Below are 17,046 nucleotides of genomic sequence, written 5' to 3' on the forward strand. Positions count from 1 at the left end.
GCAGAAGCTAGTAGATAAATGTCTGACAACGTCATGTGCATCAGCATTGAGAAGGAGGAAATGAAATGGTTTGGAAACACCTACAAATAGTCCAGCCTTCTCTTAATGCACTGCTCCACCCTTTGTCTGAATATCTCAAGTATTTAAACAGCCTCACATATAACTTAAAAATATCCAATTAATATATCTGTATTCAATTATTTATATCTAGTACCGTTACACATGCAGTATTATTATACGTAAACACTACAATATATATATATATGTACATATATACAGTATAATACAATATTTTGTATATTTTGCACAGTACAATACAAGTTATAATACAAATATGACTATGTGATATATATATATTAATATCCTTAATTTTATTCAATATCTATATAGTCATCTATATATAAATATAATCTCCAAATAATCTGTATCTTTGTCACTTTTTCATTTTCATTCAAAATGCTAACATATTTTTAAATCATGTATTATATTCCATTTAGTTTTATTGTAGTTGTAAGGCACAATGTACAATATTAAATGTAGGTCTACTTGTTGCCATTCGATGTACTATTCATGAATGAGTCAACAAATTAGTCAACAAATGATTGTATTATAAACTCCCGAAGGTGCCTGGAAACACACCTGTGCACCTGTTAATACACCTTCCTCCAACGCTTTGTGTTCCTCCGCCTCACCGACGGATCTATATTCCGTCTCTGTCTCCGGGCGGATGGATCCGATGTCCAACCTGTGCGGCTAAGTGTGAAAACACCGAAGATCACAGCAGCTTTTCCACAATGTTGCTCCACCAAAGGATACAACTTTTGAACAGGTAAGCAAGATAAACATTGTTTTGTTCGACTTAACTTGAAGTGTTTTGACCGTGTTCCGTGTCACAACCAGGTATATCTCTTAGAGAAGGAGAACGTTACAGGTGATGCTCTCCATCACCTGTTGGGGCGTGTTAACCTGCGGTGAGCTCGAGCTAACAGCCATGTTTATCGTGCTATTGTGTCATATTTCCAAGGTTTTGACGAATGTGATGGAAAGCGAACAACAAACTACTGAGAGAGAGACACCGCCTCAGCACTGGAGAAGTTGCAAGTTGATTATTGACCCTGCATTGACCAAAGGACTGTACAAAGTGTACCGTTTTGATGGACAACAGTTTAACATACCCGTGAGCATTATTCAATATCTGTGTATTGTCTGTCTGTCTTAGATGAATTGCTTGGCAGCATATTTTCGCGCTATAATATTGCGCCAAACAAGCAAGCATGTTTTCCATTATAGTGATGCGCGTTGTTTACATCAACAGGTGGAGGACTTAGGTCTGTTTCCTGTGGAGACCGTCAGAGATCCGCGCGTCTGCCGCCTGTGGAGCAAATGCAGCAAGACTGACCTTTTGAGTTCTAAATTCAAGGTAATCTTTATAGACATCATATGAATCATTATAGCAACACAGATACAATATAAATATAAATAATAATAATAATAATAATAATAAATGTTGTTTACCTATGTCCTTTCAGTTTGATGAATGGTATGTTGGCCCTGTTCCTCCCAAAGAAGTGACATTTTCCAGGTTGAACGACAATGTGAGGGAAACGTTCTTGACCAATATGTGCAGTAAATATGGGAACATTGAAGACGTGGAGATATTTTACAACCCTAAGAACAAGAAGCATTTAGGGGTCGCAAAAGTCGTCTTCGACACAGTGCGGGCTGCGAAGGAAGCTGTTCAGCACCTCCATCAGACGTCAGTGATGGGAAACATTATTCATGTGGAAATAGATCCCAAAGGTAATTACTAAGGAATACCTCACACCTTTTTATGTATTGTATAAATATGAATTTAGCTGAATTTGTTGATTGATTGCAACCTTCCTCAGGAGAGAACAGGGCGCGGTATCTCCAGGTCCTCTTACGTGGTCTTCCTACTCCGTGGACGCTGCCAGTGGGCAACAACGAGCGAGCTATTCAAAGCTTCATCGACAGTTTGCTGGTAAACCTTTTACATCCGCTGATAATTGTGATGTAATCAGTTGAACCAGTTGAATTCATATTTATTTTAGGGATAATATTTCTCAGCGGTTATCTTGTTTCCTCTGTATTATCCATGTCTTACAGGGCAGCACAGCCACACAGCGACGAGGGAGTATCTCCAGCCCCACCAGCATCGCCACACCCCTCTCTCTGGACACAGCCTACTCCAGTATTTGGCAGGATACACCTTGCAGCTTTCGGCTTACGCCACGTTCTCAGGGAACCCCCCGTACTCCTTGCTTGTCTGCAACTCCTCTCTCCCAGGACTCTTGTTACTCCAGCCTTCAGGCAACTCCAGTCCTCCAGGGGGAGCCCTCCACCTACAGTGTTCACAAACCTTTGAGGCGTGAGCTCTGCCATCGCAAACCTGCAAGGTATCACAGGGGATCTGGTGAAGTCTCAGATTTCAACTTTATTTTGAAACATTGCCAACCACAGGCCCCACACTCTACCCAAATACAAACTAGCAGCCAGCAGCTTGCTCTGTGGGGTCACAATGCACAATCCTCTTCTCACAATAACACAGACGCTTCCTTTAACCTTGCCTCCCCGTGTCAGGAGTCCGGAGACAGTTCTTTTAGCATCGTGAGCATTAATTTCACAGTTGACCGGCAGACAGCAGCATCCTCCCCACATGATGACCGTGCATGCATATCAGACGTATCTCCATCTGCTGGTAACTGTTCCTCTAGTAGCCCCCAGCCAGAGGTAGAGAGTTTGGACTCACGCATTGAAAGTTTGCTGATAAACAGTCAGATTTCTGACCCTCCATACTTTGATAGAAAGACTTATGAGGCTGATGTGCACTCTCAGGACAGCCCAACTTCACCTTGCTCCGCCAATGCCTCCCCTTTCTCGGATGACTCGCTTGGTGGCACTCTGACGTCTTGTGACTTCACAACCGGCCACCAGCACTCCTACGGCGATCTGGTGGATGTCAGTCCAACACCACTCGCTGAAAATGAAGAGGACGAAACTGCTCAAGCTGTTTTGTTTTTAACAAGAAACTCAGAGACTCCATCTGATCTCACACATTTTGAGAGGAAGGCTCACGCAAACCACGAAAACGAGGAAGAAAGGTTCCAGTCTTTCTCACGTCCAGAGGTAACTCCTCCAGATATTTACATAAACAAGTGATGACAATAAAAGTAGTAGTTATTATGTTGGTATAAAGGTATTTATGTTGTGCCGCAAATTAGTCACTCATATTTGTTTGTGACATTCTCAGGATCGTCATGCAGCAAATGAGAATAAGAAGCACTCAAATAACAGACCTTCCAGAGCTTTGACGCCTGCAAAACAGAGCTCCTCTCTTCCTCAGCCTCTGTCGTTTTCTCTCAATAGCACTCCTCAACTCTGTACCTCCATAGCTCCTCCTGCCATTAAGTATGGGTGCTTCCCACCACCAGTCCCCCCTTTCCCTTTCCCCATTCCTCCCTTTCCCCCATCTGCTCCACCTGTCCCACCTCGGCTGCCAAATGGCACCATCCCCATCCCACCTCCAGGTTGGATCCCACCTCCGGGCCATCACACCGGCATCTCCATTCCTCCTCCACCTTTTCCAGCTCCTTCTTCTATTCCTCCCGCACCAACTTTTCTCAGACCCCCTCCAGCATTGATGGTGCTGCCCTCTGTTCCTCCCCCTGTGCACACCTACCCCTTACCCATGCGTCCTGCAGTCCCTTTGGATAAGGGGAATCCTCCAATGCATGGGGGTGCACCCTTACCGTTCCCTGGACCACCCTGGCCCGCTCCACATTTCCCCAGGTTCAACCCCTTTGTGCCACCCCCAGACTACCCGCCTGTGTGGGTAAACCCTCATAAGGTCACAGTAGATAAAGTTTTAGAAGTCATCATGGATGAACTGAAGTCAATCATTAAGAAGGACATGACACGTAGAATGGTTGAAGGGGTCGCTTTCAAGGCATTTGAGGACTGGTGGGACTGCCAAGAGAAGAAAAGAAAGGTAAGTTCTTTATTATCTCATAGAATGGTTAATGAAATGAAGAAAAAAATGTCTCACCGTTTGAAGCCAATGGGTTCATTATTATTGTTGTTTAATTCATAAGACACAAGTACCTCCTTTGAAAAGTGGAGCAGCAAGTGTTGAAGAGAAGAACAAACGAATAAATCCCCCAAGTCACATCAGTGGCAAGGTCAAAAAACCTCCACTGCCCTCCTTCAAGGTAAACTATTGTACTTACTGTTATATGAAAAACAGCACCATTCAACCTCTGAGTGATGCATACATGAATGTAATGGAAAATAACTTGTTATACAGGTAAAAAGGAAAAGAGCCAATGATACTGCTACATCAGAAGAGATAGAAAATGGGTTGTGTTCTACTCACGAAAGCTCAGGTTAGTGCTTTTAATGCAATTAACCCTCATTTACTACATTATAACTCATTTGTCTCTTCTAGACTGTAGCTTGATCAACTGTGTGGCTCTCTTTCCATGAAGATGTGAAACAGGTGGAGGACGAAGCGAGACCTGCCTCTGAGAGAGCCAAACGCAGACATGCAAGACCACACGAGCTCGACAGTGATCATGATGATGACGATGGGAAAGATGAAGAAAACGCACTTCAAGATGAAGAAACAGCATCAGACAAAGTGGAGGCTATTGTGCCAGTTGATGATGATCCTCAAAATCTGGTGAATACAGATTTTGAACAAAAAGTAACTACAAATGAAGCATGTCGTTTAGATCCTGTAATTAGTTTTCAAAACAACAATCTGCTTTCAAATGAACTAAATCACGTCTTGATCTATAGTCTATATGCTGAACGTATGACATTCTTAAGATGTCATAATATAACTTGTGCTCTAATTAGTGTGACAGAGATGATGATGATGGTGATGATGATGACGGTGATGATGACGATGATGATGGTGATGATGATGACGATGATGATGGTGATGATGACAATGATGACGATAGTCACCCGGAGGAAGAAAAGGAGTTGGCTCAAAAACCCACAGAGGATAAAGATGCTGTCATCTTCCAAACGAGTGATGGAGTGCTGTGCTTAGGTAGCGGTTCGTTAAACGGTCAAACAGTTTGAACATTGAACACTTATGAACATTCACATACCTGTGAGTAAATATTCTATGTTTCTTTGTTTCAATTACAGATACTTCTTCAGAGAGCAGCTCCTCAGAGGAGAGTGAGTACTCGTCAGACTTTGACTCCTCTGACTCGTTCTCAGAGAGCTTTGAGGACTCGTCCTGCTCTGACCTCAGTCCGGAAGATGAAGGAATGGAGGAGGTGTGTATTATCATATCGTCCGATGAAGAGTCGATGGAACTTGAGCCCCCCGTCACCCCCTCAGCCCCGCTAACCCCTGGAGCTCAGCTGGAGCTGGGCCTTCAGGACTGGTCAGGTCCATCTCATGAGGAGGAAACTGAGGAGAACCAGTACACATCCTGTCAACAGGACACCTGTGACTCGGATGTCATGATGGAGCTCCAAACTAGCGAACCTCAGAACCATCTGTCACCTACAGGACGTCCAGGTGCTGTATAGTAGACTAAAACACATCATTAATGTGTTAAATTGGTAGTTAATAGTTATTTTACTGTTAACGAACAAGAAAATTATAATTTATAATGTTTACAAATTATTAGTAATGTTATGATTTATGGTATTTTAACAGTTTTGTATACTGTATTAAGTATTTATTAACCACCTATAAACATTTTACAGTTGCAACTGCTGATGATAAGACTTTGTCAAATGGTTAATAAATACTTTGTAAAGCATATACAAACATTATTTAGATAGATAATACATTGTCAGTGGCTGATAATTGGTTTCTTTTCCATCTTGTAACGTTAAGAGATGTTTTACAAATTATTTCTTAAAGGTTTACAAATCATTTGGTCATCATTAACACATATTTAATATAGTATATGAATGCTATAATGTGTGTGCAACAATAAACTCTTAACAAATAGTTTACTAATATCATCACAATGCAATTGTTATCATCTCCTGATCAGCTATTTTTGTAAAGTTTAACTGACTATCAATTAACAACGTGTAAATAATGGTTAATTTAACATGTTACTGTTTCGAGTAGATCCCAATTTTCTGGCCCTTAATTGGGACAAAATCAAAAGTAAAGGTTTAGGAGATATTGTTTGACATACAGTAGGTATGAAGTATTAATCCTCCAAGTGCATGAGTGTCATGTTTACAGATCATTCTAGTAACTTTTAACAGCCATGCTAGCTGCTCTGCGAGGCTGTAATTAGGAACAGCGGTGCTTTGAGCTAAATGCTAAAATCAGCATGCTCGCAGTCTAATGCTAGCATGTTGGTGTTTAGCTGGTGTCACGATTATCATGTTAACCATCTTAGTTTAGTGTGTTAGCTTGCTAACATTTGCCAGTTAGCAACAAACACAAACTACAGCTGAGGCTGAGGCTGATGGGAATGTCATTAGCGCTGCAGGTATTTTTAGTAAGTAGGTATTGTAAGTAGATGTAAATATTGGACAAAAACAAATTCAAAGTTATTACAATTCCTCCTCTGGTGTGTACACAGTTTCACGGTAAATTGTGTGAACAATGGAACAAAAGTATTGGGAGAAAATAGTGGTTAAAATATGATTTTGTAATACATTCTTATTTATCTGTGTAGCAGCAGAGCTACACCTTGATGTGGAGATGGAAAGCCCTGACTGGACGGAAGAGGAAGAGTCATCCGGGAACATAGAAAACCTGAGGCCTCTTACTCCGACTGGCTGCTCTCTGGACAGTGATCCTGATCTTCTGATGAGAAGCAAACCCGCGTCCCCTGAGGAGGAGGTGGAACAACCACAAACACCAGGCAAGGGGATAGTGGCTGAACTGGAAAGTGAGGACTCGGCCGATGAAGTCTTCTCCCTCTCTCCGACAGGCACCGAGCTCAATCTAGCTCCCTCTGATCCCCCGGCCTCGTACCCATCATACCAGGATATGCCCAAAACTCCTGGTAGAGAGGACAGACGTGGACGGACGCAGGATAATTCTGGGAGAGCTCCAGCAACACCGGGCAGAGAGACAACCATGTCATCAGGTAGCACAGCGATGTGCCAGACTCTTTGTAGCCCACCACCTGTGCCACACCTGTCTAGCAATCCATATGTCACGGCCCCAAAGACTCCTGGAAGAGACATCGTCCTTCCCCGAAGAGCCATAGTCCACCGGAGGAAAACACAAAGGGTGACGACCTTTCAGCCCCCGTTATATGATTCCCTCGGAGGGTCTCCCATCTCAGTGTCCTCTCCATGCAGCCTCTCTTCATCCGACTCTGCCGACGAAAAGGGCACGCGGATCGATTCAGGTGTGAAGAAGAAGCCCTTGCAGGGACTGGAGAACATGCCTGGGCTCCTGGATGAGGAGAACGGCAGAGAGACAGAGAGCTCCTCATTGAGGAGAAAACAGTGGAGGAGGCTAAAGAGGAGGTGGAGAATCCATCATCGGCGGAGATCGCTGAAAAGGTTGACTGGTTCTCTCACCTCTCACGGTCATCTTCACAGGTGGCGCTCACTGTGTGAGGAGAGGAGGATACTGCATAGTGTTTGGAGGGAGGGCCTGGATGAAGAAGACGAAAGGCTGCTGCAGTGTACATATGAAAGGCTGCAAGTGCGGGATAATGGCTTGGGGTGGATCAGTGACACCCTGTGGACATCTCACCCTCATATCCTTTTTAACAGAGTGTCATGTTGAAATTAAATGAGGTCAACAGGAGATTACACAAAGCGAACTAAGTAACTGATAACGTATTCTTAGATTTAATCATGTCCAATACACAAATGGCTGAGATTAATTCCCTAAAGTAATGTGTTAAATGTGTGTAAAATATCAAGTGTGCAGTTCTGTTGCATATTCCTTGGAAGGTTTGCCATTGAAACATCAATTTACACATAAATAATGAATTCAGATAAATCAGTAACCTCATGTGCTTGACACACAGTATTGTAAGTAATCTGTGCTTTACATCCTTAACTGCTGCTCACTGACAAAGGTCGTCACAGAGAAGAGTGGGGAACATGAATCCTGGCAGCCAAAACACAGGACCGGCTCTGCTCGCAGTGAAGGATTCTACAAAATTAGCAGGAAAGATAAGATGAAATACAACGCAAAGCTGGCCTTTGAGCTTCCATCTACAAGTACTCAGGTATTAATGAGGGGAAACTGTGAGGATCTCTCTGCCCAGTTTATTCCATTCAGTGCTTAATATCAACATATATTTCAGCAGGGAATGTGCATCCCAGCTCAGCCACCGGTCTCACTGCGTGCTGGATCTGACTTCAGGTCTGAACAGCGTCGCTTGCTGTCCTCTTTCAGCTGTGACAGTGACCTGGTCAAGTTCAACCAGCTGAAGGTAAAATATTCGATAACTACACTCAACTGCAAAATGCTTGAACCCGATTTAATAGGAATTTGTTGTCAACTGCTAGCATTCCTAAACCGCATATACTTTATTTATCTGAATAGAACAAAAACAATCTTTTACCAGTGTGCAAGTCCAGGTCTGTTTAATGCTCAAAACACTGAAAAGTCAACATATGAGAACAAATAAAATAAAACAGTCCCATGTCTGTCCATATGCACACACCTTGTTGTGGTCAGGATTTTCTAGCCGAGGTGGACGACAGTAATTGAATGATTACCTGAAAGGAGTAAACTGTCATGTCAGCATTTGCAGCAGTCGGAGCCTGTGTTAACAAATGGCCTTATTTTGTCACAACATACATCAGTTCCGTAAGAAGAGGATTCGTTTCAGCCGGAGTCACATTCATGAGTGGGGCCTGTTTGCAATGGAGCCAATAGCAGCAGATGAGATGGTGATTGAGTATGTGGGCCAAATCATCAGACAGGTAAGACAAACTTAAACTTATTACAAGGCTTGGTAATAAATTCATAATGCACTCACCCTTAGTGAAAAGGGTATCAATGGCGATACTCAGCCCTAGTAACAATTTTCACTGATAAGCTTTTAAGCAATCTGCTTCTCCCCTGTTCGTTTCCCCTGACTTGGCCCAGTGGGCCACTGGGACCCACTGGTTATTCTGGGTACTTTCCAAGAGTGTGAGGAGGGTGACAGTGATAAACAACACTCGCATGAATCGGCACATCTGTTTTCTTTCTCCTTAGGTCATCGCTGACATGAGGGAGCAGAGATACGAGGAGGAGGGCATTGGAAGCAGCTATTTGTTCCGGGTTGATCAGGACACCATCATTGATGCCACTAAATTTGGGAACTTATCCAGGTTTATCAACCACAGCTGCAACGTGAGTATAAGCTGTGGTTGGAGATGAAAGTGATTAAAGATGAGATCAAGATTCCTTTAGTAAGATCGTTAATGCAAAACACGCTTTTTGTCTTGCAGCCCAACTGTTATGCAAAGATCGTCACCGTGGAGTCTCAGAAGAAGATAGTGATATACTCCCGACAGCCGATAAGCATCAATGAAGAGATCACATATGACTACAAGTTTCCCATCGAGGAAACAAAGATTCCTTGTTTGTGTGGAGCAGATAGCTGCCGTGGCTCCTTGAACTAATCTCTCAGGAAGTGTTGTGATTATGACGCCCAGAAGTAAAAAAAAAGCCATTTTAATACTATTCAAAACTGTACAGTCTGGAGGCCATACAGGAACTCACTGACGAGTGGTGGTGCTGCTCAGTGAATAATGGGTGAAATAACTCTTCCTAAACAGCATGCAAGACAGTAATGGATTATCAATGGAGGTCTAGCATGAAATCATTGTGTGAAGTACTGGTTACCACTGTTAAAACAAAATCCTAATTTTCTGATAAAACATTACAAAACACAACATTTGAATGTAAATTACAGTTTCTAAACACAAATCGTTGTCTCTTCCCACATGAATGGAAAAATGGACATTCCGGAACACATTGCCTTCGTTGCAATGAAAGGTCTGTTGACCTTCTGGTCCAAATGTCCAAACTGAAGTGTATAGTTAAATGTTTTCGTTTATGAGAGCTTACATTGTGTTTTTGCTTGAGTCAAGCTTCTATCAATAAAATGAGTTTTCTTGCAAACATTTTATAAAAAAGAAAGTGTTGCATTATGATTAAATGGTGATTAATAAACAACTCATTAGGTGATCTTTCATGAACATCAGGAGAGATTGTAATGAACGTATAAAGTACTTTTTGACAGATAAAATATACGTCACATTGTAATAAAAAAATGCAAGTCACAAAAAACAACACCCTTTGCACATTATTATTGTGTATCTCACAATATCAAAGCATTGATGTGGCACATTATTAGTAGAATACTCTTCAACAGAAAGTGTCTTTTCATAGTTAATTGATAGTTATTTAGACTTTCTGTAACTGTAAAGCAATTGCAAGACGGGGATCACATGTTCTTTGAAACTCCATTTGGTGTCAGGATCGTCAGATTTCCCCGAGCTTGCTGGTCTGCTTCGATGGCCTCAAAAAGAGCCTTGAAGTTTCCTGCACCGAAGCCCTGTGGATAAATCATGTGTTTAAGTTGCGTTTTGGCAGCAAACTGAGCCCTATTCCAAGCCCAGATGTTGAAATAGAATAACGTGCTGTATACTTCATATCCCTTGTAAACGTTATCTATCCAGTGGCGCCCTCACCTGGTGGTTATGTCTCTGAATGACTTCCAGGAACACAGTGGGGCGATCCTGAACCGGCTTAGTGAAGATCTGAAGTAAATAGCCGTTGTCGTCGTAGTCCACCAAGATCTTCAGTTCCTGGACACGAGTAAGGTCACAACATACAATTTGTAATTCATTTCTCCACTTAGTGTCGTGATGCTGAATAGTTGTGTTGTCTTTTGTTTGCTCATGACAGCAGTTGACGCAACTTATGTTATTAGTTACTCTACACTACAAAGTAGACAAACAACACAATCACTGCTTTGACCAAACATAACATGACGTTCATAGGTGCATCACTCCTCCATATTTGTTCAAATATGATCTTAGATCTGACCTGCAGAACATCGAGGTCCTCTGAGATTTTGACCTTTGAGTCTTTCAAGCTCTCCCTGAGTTGGTGGTAGTAGGTGTCTGGCACACACATGAACTCCAGCCCGCGCTCTTTTAGGTTACGAATCTGCAAACAAGGGATTCATCAGAGATTCATTGTCGCTGTGTTTTGCAATGCATGAAGCCAAAGTGTCTGGTAGACTTACTGCAGTGATGATATCTGATGTGTTCATGGCTATATGTTGCACTCCTGGACCTCCGTAGTACTCCACATATTCCTGTGAGTGAAAATGTAGGGAAAGGATTTACCTGTTATTTAACCATTATTGTGCCAGTAAATTGTTTCTAGTCCACATATGAAAGTGTAAAGGACATTGCCTGGATTTGGGACTTTCTCTTCCCCATGGCAGGCTCGTTGATGGGCATCTTCACAGTCTCCTCGTAGTTTGCCACAACAATGGAGCTCAGGGCACTAAACTCTGTCTGAAGCTGCTTGTCATCTACCGACCAGAAGCGGTGAAAGAGGAGGTTTCTTTGATACCTGTTAGATCACAAACCAGAGATCATGAGCCGCGGTGGTGCAAGTTCAAACCTGATATGGTGGGTCAAACAGGTCAAATCATTTGAAGTGTTTCGTGTTTTTTACTGGTGCATAGTCAACACAAGTTGTATTTTAACTCTTTACATGCCCAGAACTGCTGCTATTATTATCTCATGATCTAAATTGGAGAATTGCAGTCTGCTAAACATGAATGAGTGTTCTTCTTGGTTAAGAGCCAGTTCCATGAGGTTCTTCCCATTCGAAAGTCTCCAGCCTAAGTTACACCCCTCTTTCCTGGATCAACCAATGAGCTTGCTCATTTAGAGAACTGCCCTTCCCCGCCTTTTCGTGGCTATATGATGGGGTAAAAAACATGATCCAGATGTGGAAAACTACTGGAGACCCACTGAAGAAATGCAAAGTCATGCTGATCACTGACTTGTGCCGAGCAGAGTTATGTAAGAACCAGACACTCTTGGACTCCTCTTTTCACCCACCGCTCTGAAGAGCAAGTATGTTGTTATGTGACACACAGCATTGCTTCTAAACTCTCTGAAATAAGTAGTTGATTAGTTGATAGTTCTTTACCAATCCACCACTGAGACCATCTCATCATACGGTTGGTTTCCCACAACGTGATCAATGAAGTTCAGTTTTCCACTTGGTCTGCATGGGAGCAAAAGCACACAAACACAAGCTGTTGTTCTGTCTTCATCGTCTTATAAACATTATGATGACTTATGTACACTCACAGTTTGGCTAGTAAAGGGTCCTTGAAGTCGGGGCGCTGGAAGCCTGGCAGAAACAACCCACTGTATCCGACCCTCTCCACAAACGTGTGTGTGGTGTCACCATACTGCAGCAAACATAAGCAAGTCTACAATTCTGGCATTTTTTCTGAATTGAAATGGAAAAGAAATGTTCAATGTAAATTCATAGGATTCATGCTTGGAGACTTGTCTTACCGTTTGAAGCACGGCCAGCCTGACTTTACCACACTTGTCCTCCAGGGTGCAGGGCTCCTTTACAATAACTGCACCTCGCTCTCTGGCTTTCTGTGAACAAGGACATTTGGTCAGTAAAAAATATGACTTCACAGCAATTAATTGTAAACTCAAAAGTATATAGTGCTTTAGAAAACAGCTAAGAATGCAGTTAAATGAAAACCTGTTGTGTTACCTGCACAAGGAAGTCACAGTCCTGCACTGTAAATGCAACGTCCTTCACCCCGTCCCCATGTTTGACTAAATGATCGCCCATCTCTGAGAAAATATGAGAAAAATGTTTTTTTTTTAATGGACAAATAAAACAGTGGCTGATCAAACCAAGTACAAGTTCGGTTTGCCAAAATATGAGTGATCTGTATTGTGGCAACTTCTTTTTTCGCTCTCTCAAACAAATGTGTTTTATATTCTTAGAATTGTAACTTAAAAAATATTTTTCCTTCTGAATGCCAGAAGGAACATATGTTGATGAAAATGTTCATTTCAAACTTAAAAATTATAGTTTCGTATTTATTAAGTATGCCTTGTTAATAGTGACATGTGACATTTTGACAAACACAAATAACTACTTCAGCTATAAAAGGCTACGTACCTTTGTTTCCAGGATTGAGGGCAGATGAGAACACATAAATGATCTGTGAAATACAAAGCATCAAGCATCAAAACATGAGCCTCTCCTTCTCTATCATTTAATTTGCAAAGTCACAATTTGAGTCCAATATAGCTATTTATTTAAAGCTAGTGTTACAATCCACATTACTCAAGAAAACTAACATTTTGAGATCAGTTGTGTAATTAAACAAATTTGCACAATACACTGTTTGTCATTATTGCTTTGTTGCACTAAATGAAATCTTGCTGATTGTCTCGTGTGTGTGCTGTACTTCCAGGCTCTGATGATTCTTTACCTTTCCTTGTTTGACGACATGGGACACCACGTCACGACTGTCTGTCTCCAGACCCTGGTAAGCCAGAGGCTCAAATCCCAGCTTGTTGCAGTAATATGATGCAGCCTGTTGAAGACAATGATTTATATTCAACAGAAGTTAACTGAAATTGGGCATGATGTCCACATATTGGCCTTAAACTCTCTCATCTTCCCTGCAATCATTTTGGAGAGATTGTTTTTGCTGTCTGCACTCAAGTTGCATCACACGTATGTCACCTGGGGTTTTACATACTTTGTCCCCTCCACCCCTCAGGACAACCTATTACCTTTGTGTAGTCTACTCCTTCATTTGTGTGAAAGTTGGTCAGAAAAAAAAAAGAAAAGATATGTGTCAGGAAAAACTGGACACAGAGCAGTTTGAGCTAACTTACCTGTTTTGCATTTCCAACCCAGAAGGTTATGTGATCAAAGCAGAGGAAGCTTCCCTGCTCATGCTAAGGACGAGAACAAATATTTAGCCTTTGTCAGATGTAGTCAAAACATTCCCCTAACGGGACATGTGGGGGGAAATCAAATAGAAGGTTGAAGTAAAAACGCATGTTGAAAGGGAAACAATCTATAGAACAATTGATGCAAACAAAAGTTTTACCAGCCTACCTTTTCGCCTTTATCTGTGTATGTTGTCTATAATTAAAAAAAAACCATCATGACGTCATTGTATTACAAAGTAAAACAACAGCCATGCTGAAGTACATTGACAGATGTTATGACCGTGCAAACACAAGGTCTCTTTATTACAGTTAATAATAATAATAAAGAAGTCATCTGAAAAGTATTCAACAGTGAAATGTAACTCACCATCTTGCTGCTGGTGACCTGTCAGAATGAAATCAGCAGTGAATCTCTGAATTTAAAGAGAAGAAAGTTTCTAGATCCACACCCACTGGTGAGGAGGAGATATTTGAAGAGAGGAAGGAGGAGGAGGGATTATATTGATCCTTCAGGCATTTTTCCTGTTATATGACGACTACTTGGGAACAAATGTTGAAATACCACCATTATCTGCACTGACACTCACTTTGTTTTGCATATTTAATATCGTCCCTTCATAATCCCTCCTAAATACAAAACAACTTTTTCACATAGATTTAGAATTACAGAAGTTTTTTTCCCCAAAGGCAGCCATATGTTAGTGTTTAAGTGGAGAGAGGAGGTTCGCTCATGCAGGACTCTCATTGGCCCGCTGTGGGTGAGCTGAGTGAACACAAATGCCCCCCCCCCCCCTCTCATTGATCCTCCTCCACGTATATCATTCCAATCATTGTGATTATTTCAGTTAAAGAGTTACGGAAAAGAAAGCAAAGCCATACTATTGATACTAAAATCCATTGGTAGGAGTTGAACTCTGTTTTTGTGACATTACAGGTTGAATTCATGGATTTCAGCTGTTCCCAAAGTGCAGCTTATTTTGTGCACATTGTTGCACAAAAACACAACAGTGCAGTATCTGAAAAGCTGTATGGAATCAGACTTTACTAATTTATTATGCTATATCCATTATGACATATGTGAACAAATGACAATATGAAGATAATATGATAAGTTATGTTGAATTCTAATTTGAAAACTAGAACATATTTTTACAGAAAATACATAAAATACATGCACAACTACAACTGGTAGCTGCAGTATTACAGCCTGCCGTATACAGTAACAGCACTTCCTTTGAGTGCAGGTGTAGCGTTACATCAAATTCATTTGTACACATTGCATTTTAAGTGCTTTTTTATTGATTTGTTAAAATCGTAATAATTCATCACACAACAAGACACTTTTTTTTCTGATAGCTCAGTGTGCTTAAATCATAGAACACAAATGTCAGATTTAAAAGAAGCTAAGCAGCTTTCACACTGACAGCACCGGTCTCATGCCTGGTTAATAACTCTGATTATTCTATTGTAATAATTCAACAACTACTAGGTTTACCTTTGTCATGTTTGGTATAATTTTGCTTCTCTTACAACCTTCCAAATCTGTCATCAGCTATGTTCCATTAATTACAAAAATGTAAATCAAAATAGTATTTTCAAATATAAAAAAAGAGAGAGTAATGGTGCAAAATCTCAGAACTGCCTGATAAGTTAATGATATGCAATGACTTAACATATGAGTGACATTTATAACTTTAAAAGTAATCTGAAATTGCCCTTTTAACGTTGACGTTGTGTAATTCTGATCAACATTCATATTTGTTCAATAATTTCACCTTTTATTTATTCCAAGTGCCCATTTCTCTTACAGTCTCAGAGTTTTTATACTTTGTTTATATAGTTTGTCTGTGGATATTTTGTCGTTGTGTTTTTGTTTCATTGTAGTTTTAGGTACTTGTGAGGATGTCTGATATAATATTACATCATAATAATCCTTTGCAGACAGACTCCTGTATTCTATCAGTAAATGTGTCCTTATATATACTAAAAGTTAGGGTTTTACTTAGTTAAAAAGTAGCCCCTCGGTATGTCGTGATTATGTATAAGTCAGCTTTCAGATTTGACCATTGACCTTTGTGGAAACGGCAATAACTCCAAACACAAACTTCTTTCACAAAGTGTATGGAGTCTGAACATCTAGCAAATCAATATATAGTCTAAGAGACTTGTAAAGTGTGGCCAGTAGCCTATTCTTGATACATATTTAGTCAAGTCCTCCATCGAGCACGTGTTGAGCAGCTTTACTAGAGTAATACATGTTTGTTAGTTGTGTGTTACAGCTCCACATTCCAGTAACAGCTCACTAATGAGAATTTTGAGCCCACCCCTCATTGCTCCCACTGCGACTATCCCTGAAGATCTTTGTTTTTCATGCTGTTACCAGGAGGTTCATTGTCATGGGATGCAACTACACACATGCAGACAGAGGAACATAACGTGTTGGATTGTTTATTGTTTATTAACTGGATCGCCTTCAGCTGACGCCTGTTGTGAAACAAACAGTTAAAAACAGTACAGTCAGAATGATATATTTTTTTAAATAATAGCAGCTGTTATTAAATAATAATAGCTGCTTTACATAACTACATCTATTTAAATTGATAATGTGATATGGGAGGTGTAGAAGTAGTTCTTCCAGCCTTTTAATGGTGTCATTTAATTGAAAACTTTTGATAGATTTCATATTTCAGCTGGTTGAACTTGCATTGCTGTCGTTTTAAATGTTATCGCATACATGATGCTGCATTACGCTGGACTGTAGGCTTAAATCCCGTGGTATTCAGCCTCTCTGAGGACAAACGCCTCAGTGGATCAGGTCCTTCCCACACCAGCACTACCCACATTATTGTCGTAGCTCAGTCGAAGGGAACAGAACAGCTGTCAAGACAAGAAATAAAAATGAGCGAATTATCATCAGAACTAAATCCGCAAATACTATTGAATGGTGAACAACAGAGGCAACAGCAGGAGGTTGCTGCTACAACAGAAGGGCAGATGTCCTCTGTCGGTCTGGAAGATGATTGTTTGGAAGACAGCGTTGCTGCAGAAAAGGAGACACAATCAAAGGTGCAGTCTGTTTTCCAACAGGTACGTA

General features: G+C 41.0%; 2 protein-coding genes across 2 annotated transcripts; one reads left to right on the forward strand and one right to left on the reverse strand.

Moving 5' to 3' along the window:
- Positions 1 to 1,039: 1,039 nt before the first annotated feature.
- Positions 1,040 to 9,599, forward strand: LOC306697010 (histone-lysine N-methyltransferase SETD1B-A-like; the record flags this gene model as incomplete). The annotated part of the gene is made up of 18 exons (XM_079160748.1): positions 1,040 to 1,177; positions 1,316 to 1,420; positions 1,530 to 1,800; positions 1,890 to 2,002; positions 2,128 to 2,439; positions 2,857 to 2,979; positions 3,272 to 4,009; positions 4,113 to 4,229; positions 4,325 to 4,403; positions 4,506 to 4,699; positions 4,879 to 4,900; positions 5,179 to 5,559; positions 6,689 to 7,746; positions 8,057 to 8,209; positions 8,291 to 8,416; positions 8,793 to 8,912; positions 9,190 to 9,327; positions 9,426 to 9,599. The coding sequence occupies 18 exons, from the start codon at positions 1,040 to 1,042 to the stop codon at positions 9,597 to 9,599; spliced, it is 4,362 nt and encodes a 1,453-aa protein (XP_079016874.1).
- A 56-nt stretch (positions 9,600 to 9,655) lies between these two features.
- On the reverse strand, positions 9,656 to 15,456 carry LOC306697012 (4-hydroxyphenylpyruvate dioxygenase-like; the record flags this gene model as incomplete). The annotated part of the gene is made up of 12 exons (XM_079160750.1): positions 9,656 to 10,537; positions 10,674 to 10,790; positions 11,032 to 11,154; positions 11,234 to 11,305; positions 11,406 to 11,568; positions 12,157 to 12,234; positions 12,321 to 12,424; positions 12,534 to 12,623; positions 12,748 to 12,830; positions 13,165 to 13,207; positions 13,481 to 13,585; positions 15,448 to 15,456. 12 exons carry the CDS (start codon positions 15,454 to 15,456, stop codon positions 10,427 to 10,429), a joined length of 1,098 nt encoding a protein of 365 aa, XP_079016876.1. The 3' UTR covers positions 9,656 to 10,426.
- Between the last annotated feature and the right edge of the window lie 1,590 nt (positions 15,457 to 17,046).

The sequence above is a fragment of the Pholis gunnellus genome, assembly GCF_910591455.1.
Source record: "Pholis gunnellus genome assembly, chromosome: 6".
NCBI classification, from domain to species: Eukaryota; Metazoa; Chordata; class Actinopteri; order Perciformes; family Pholidae; genus Pholis; species Pholis gunnellus.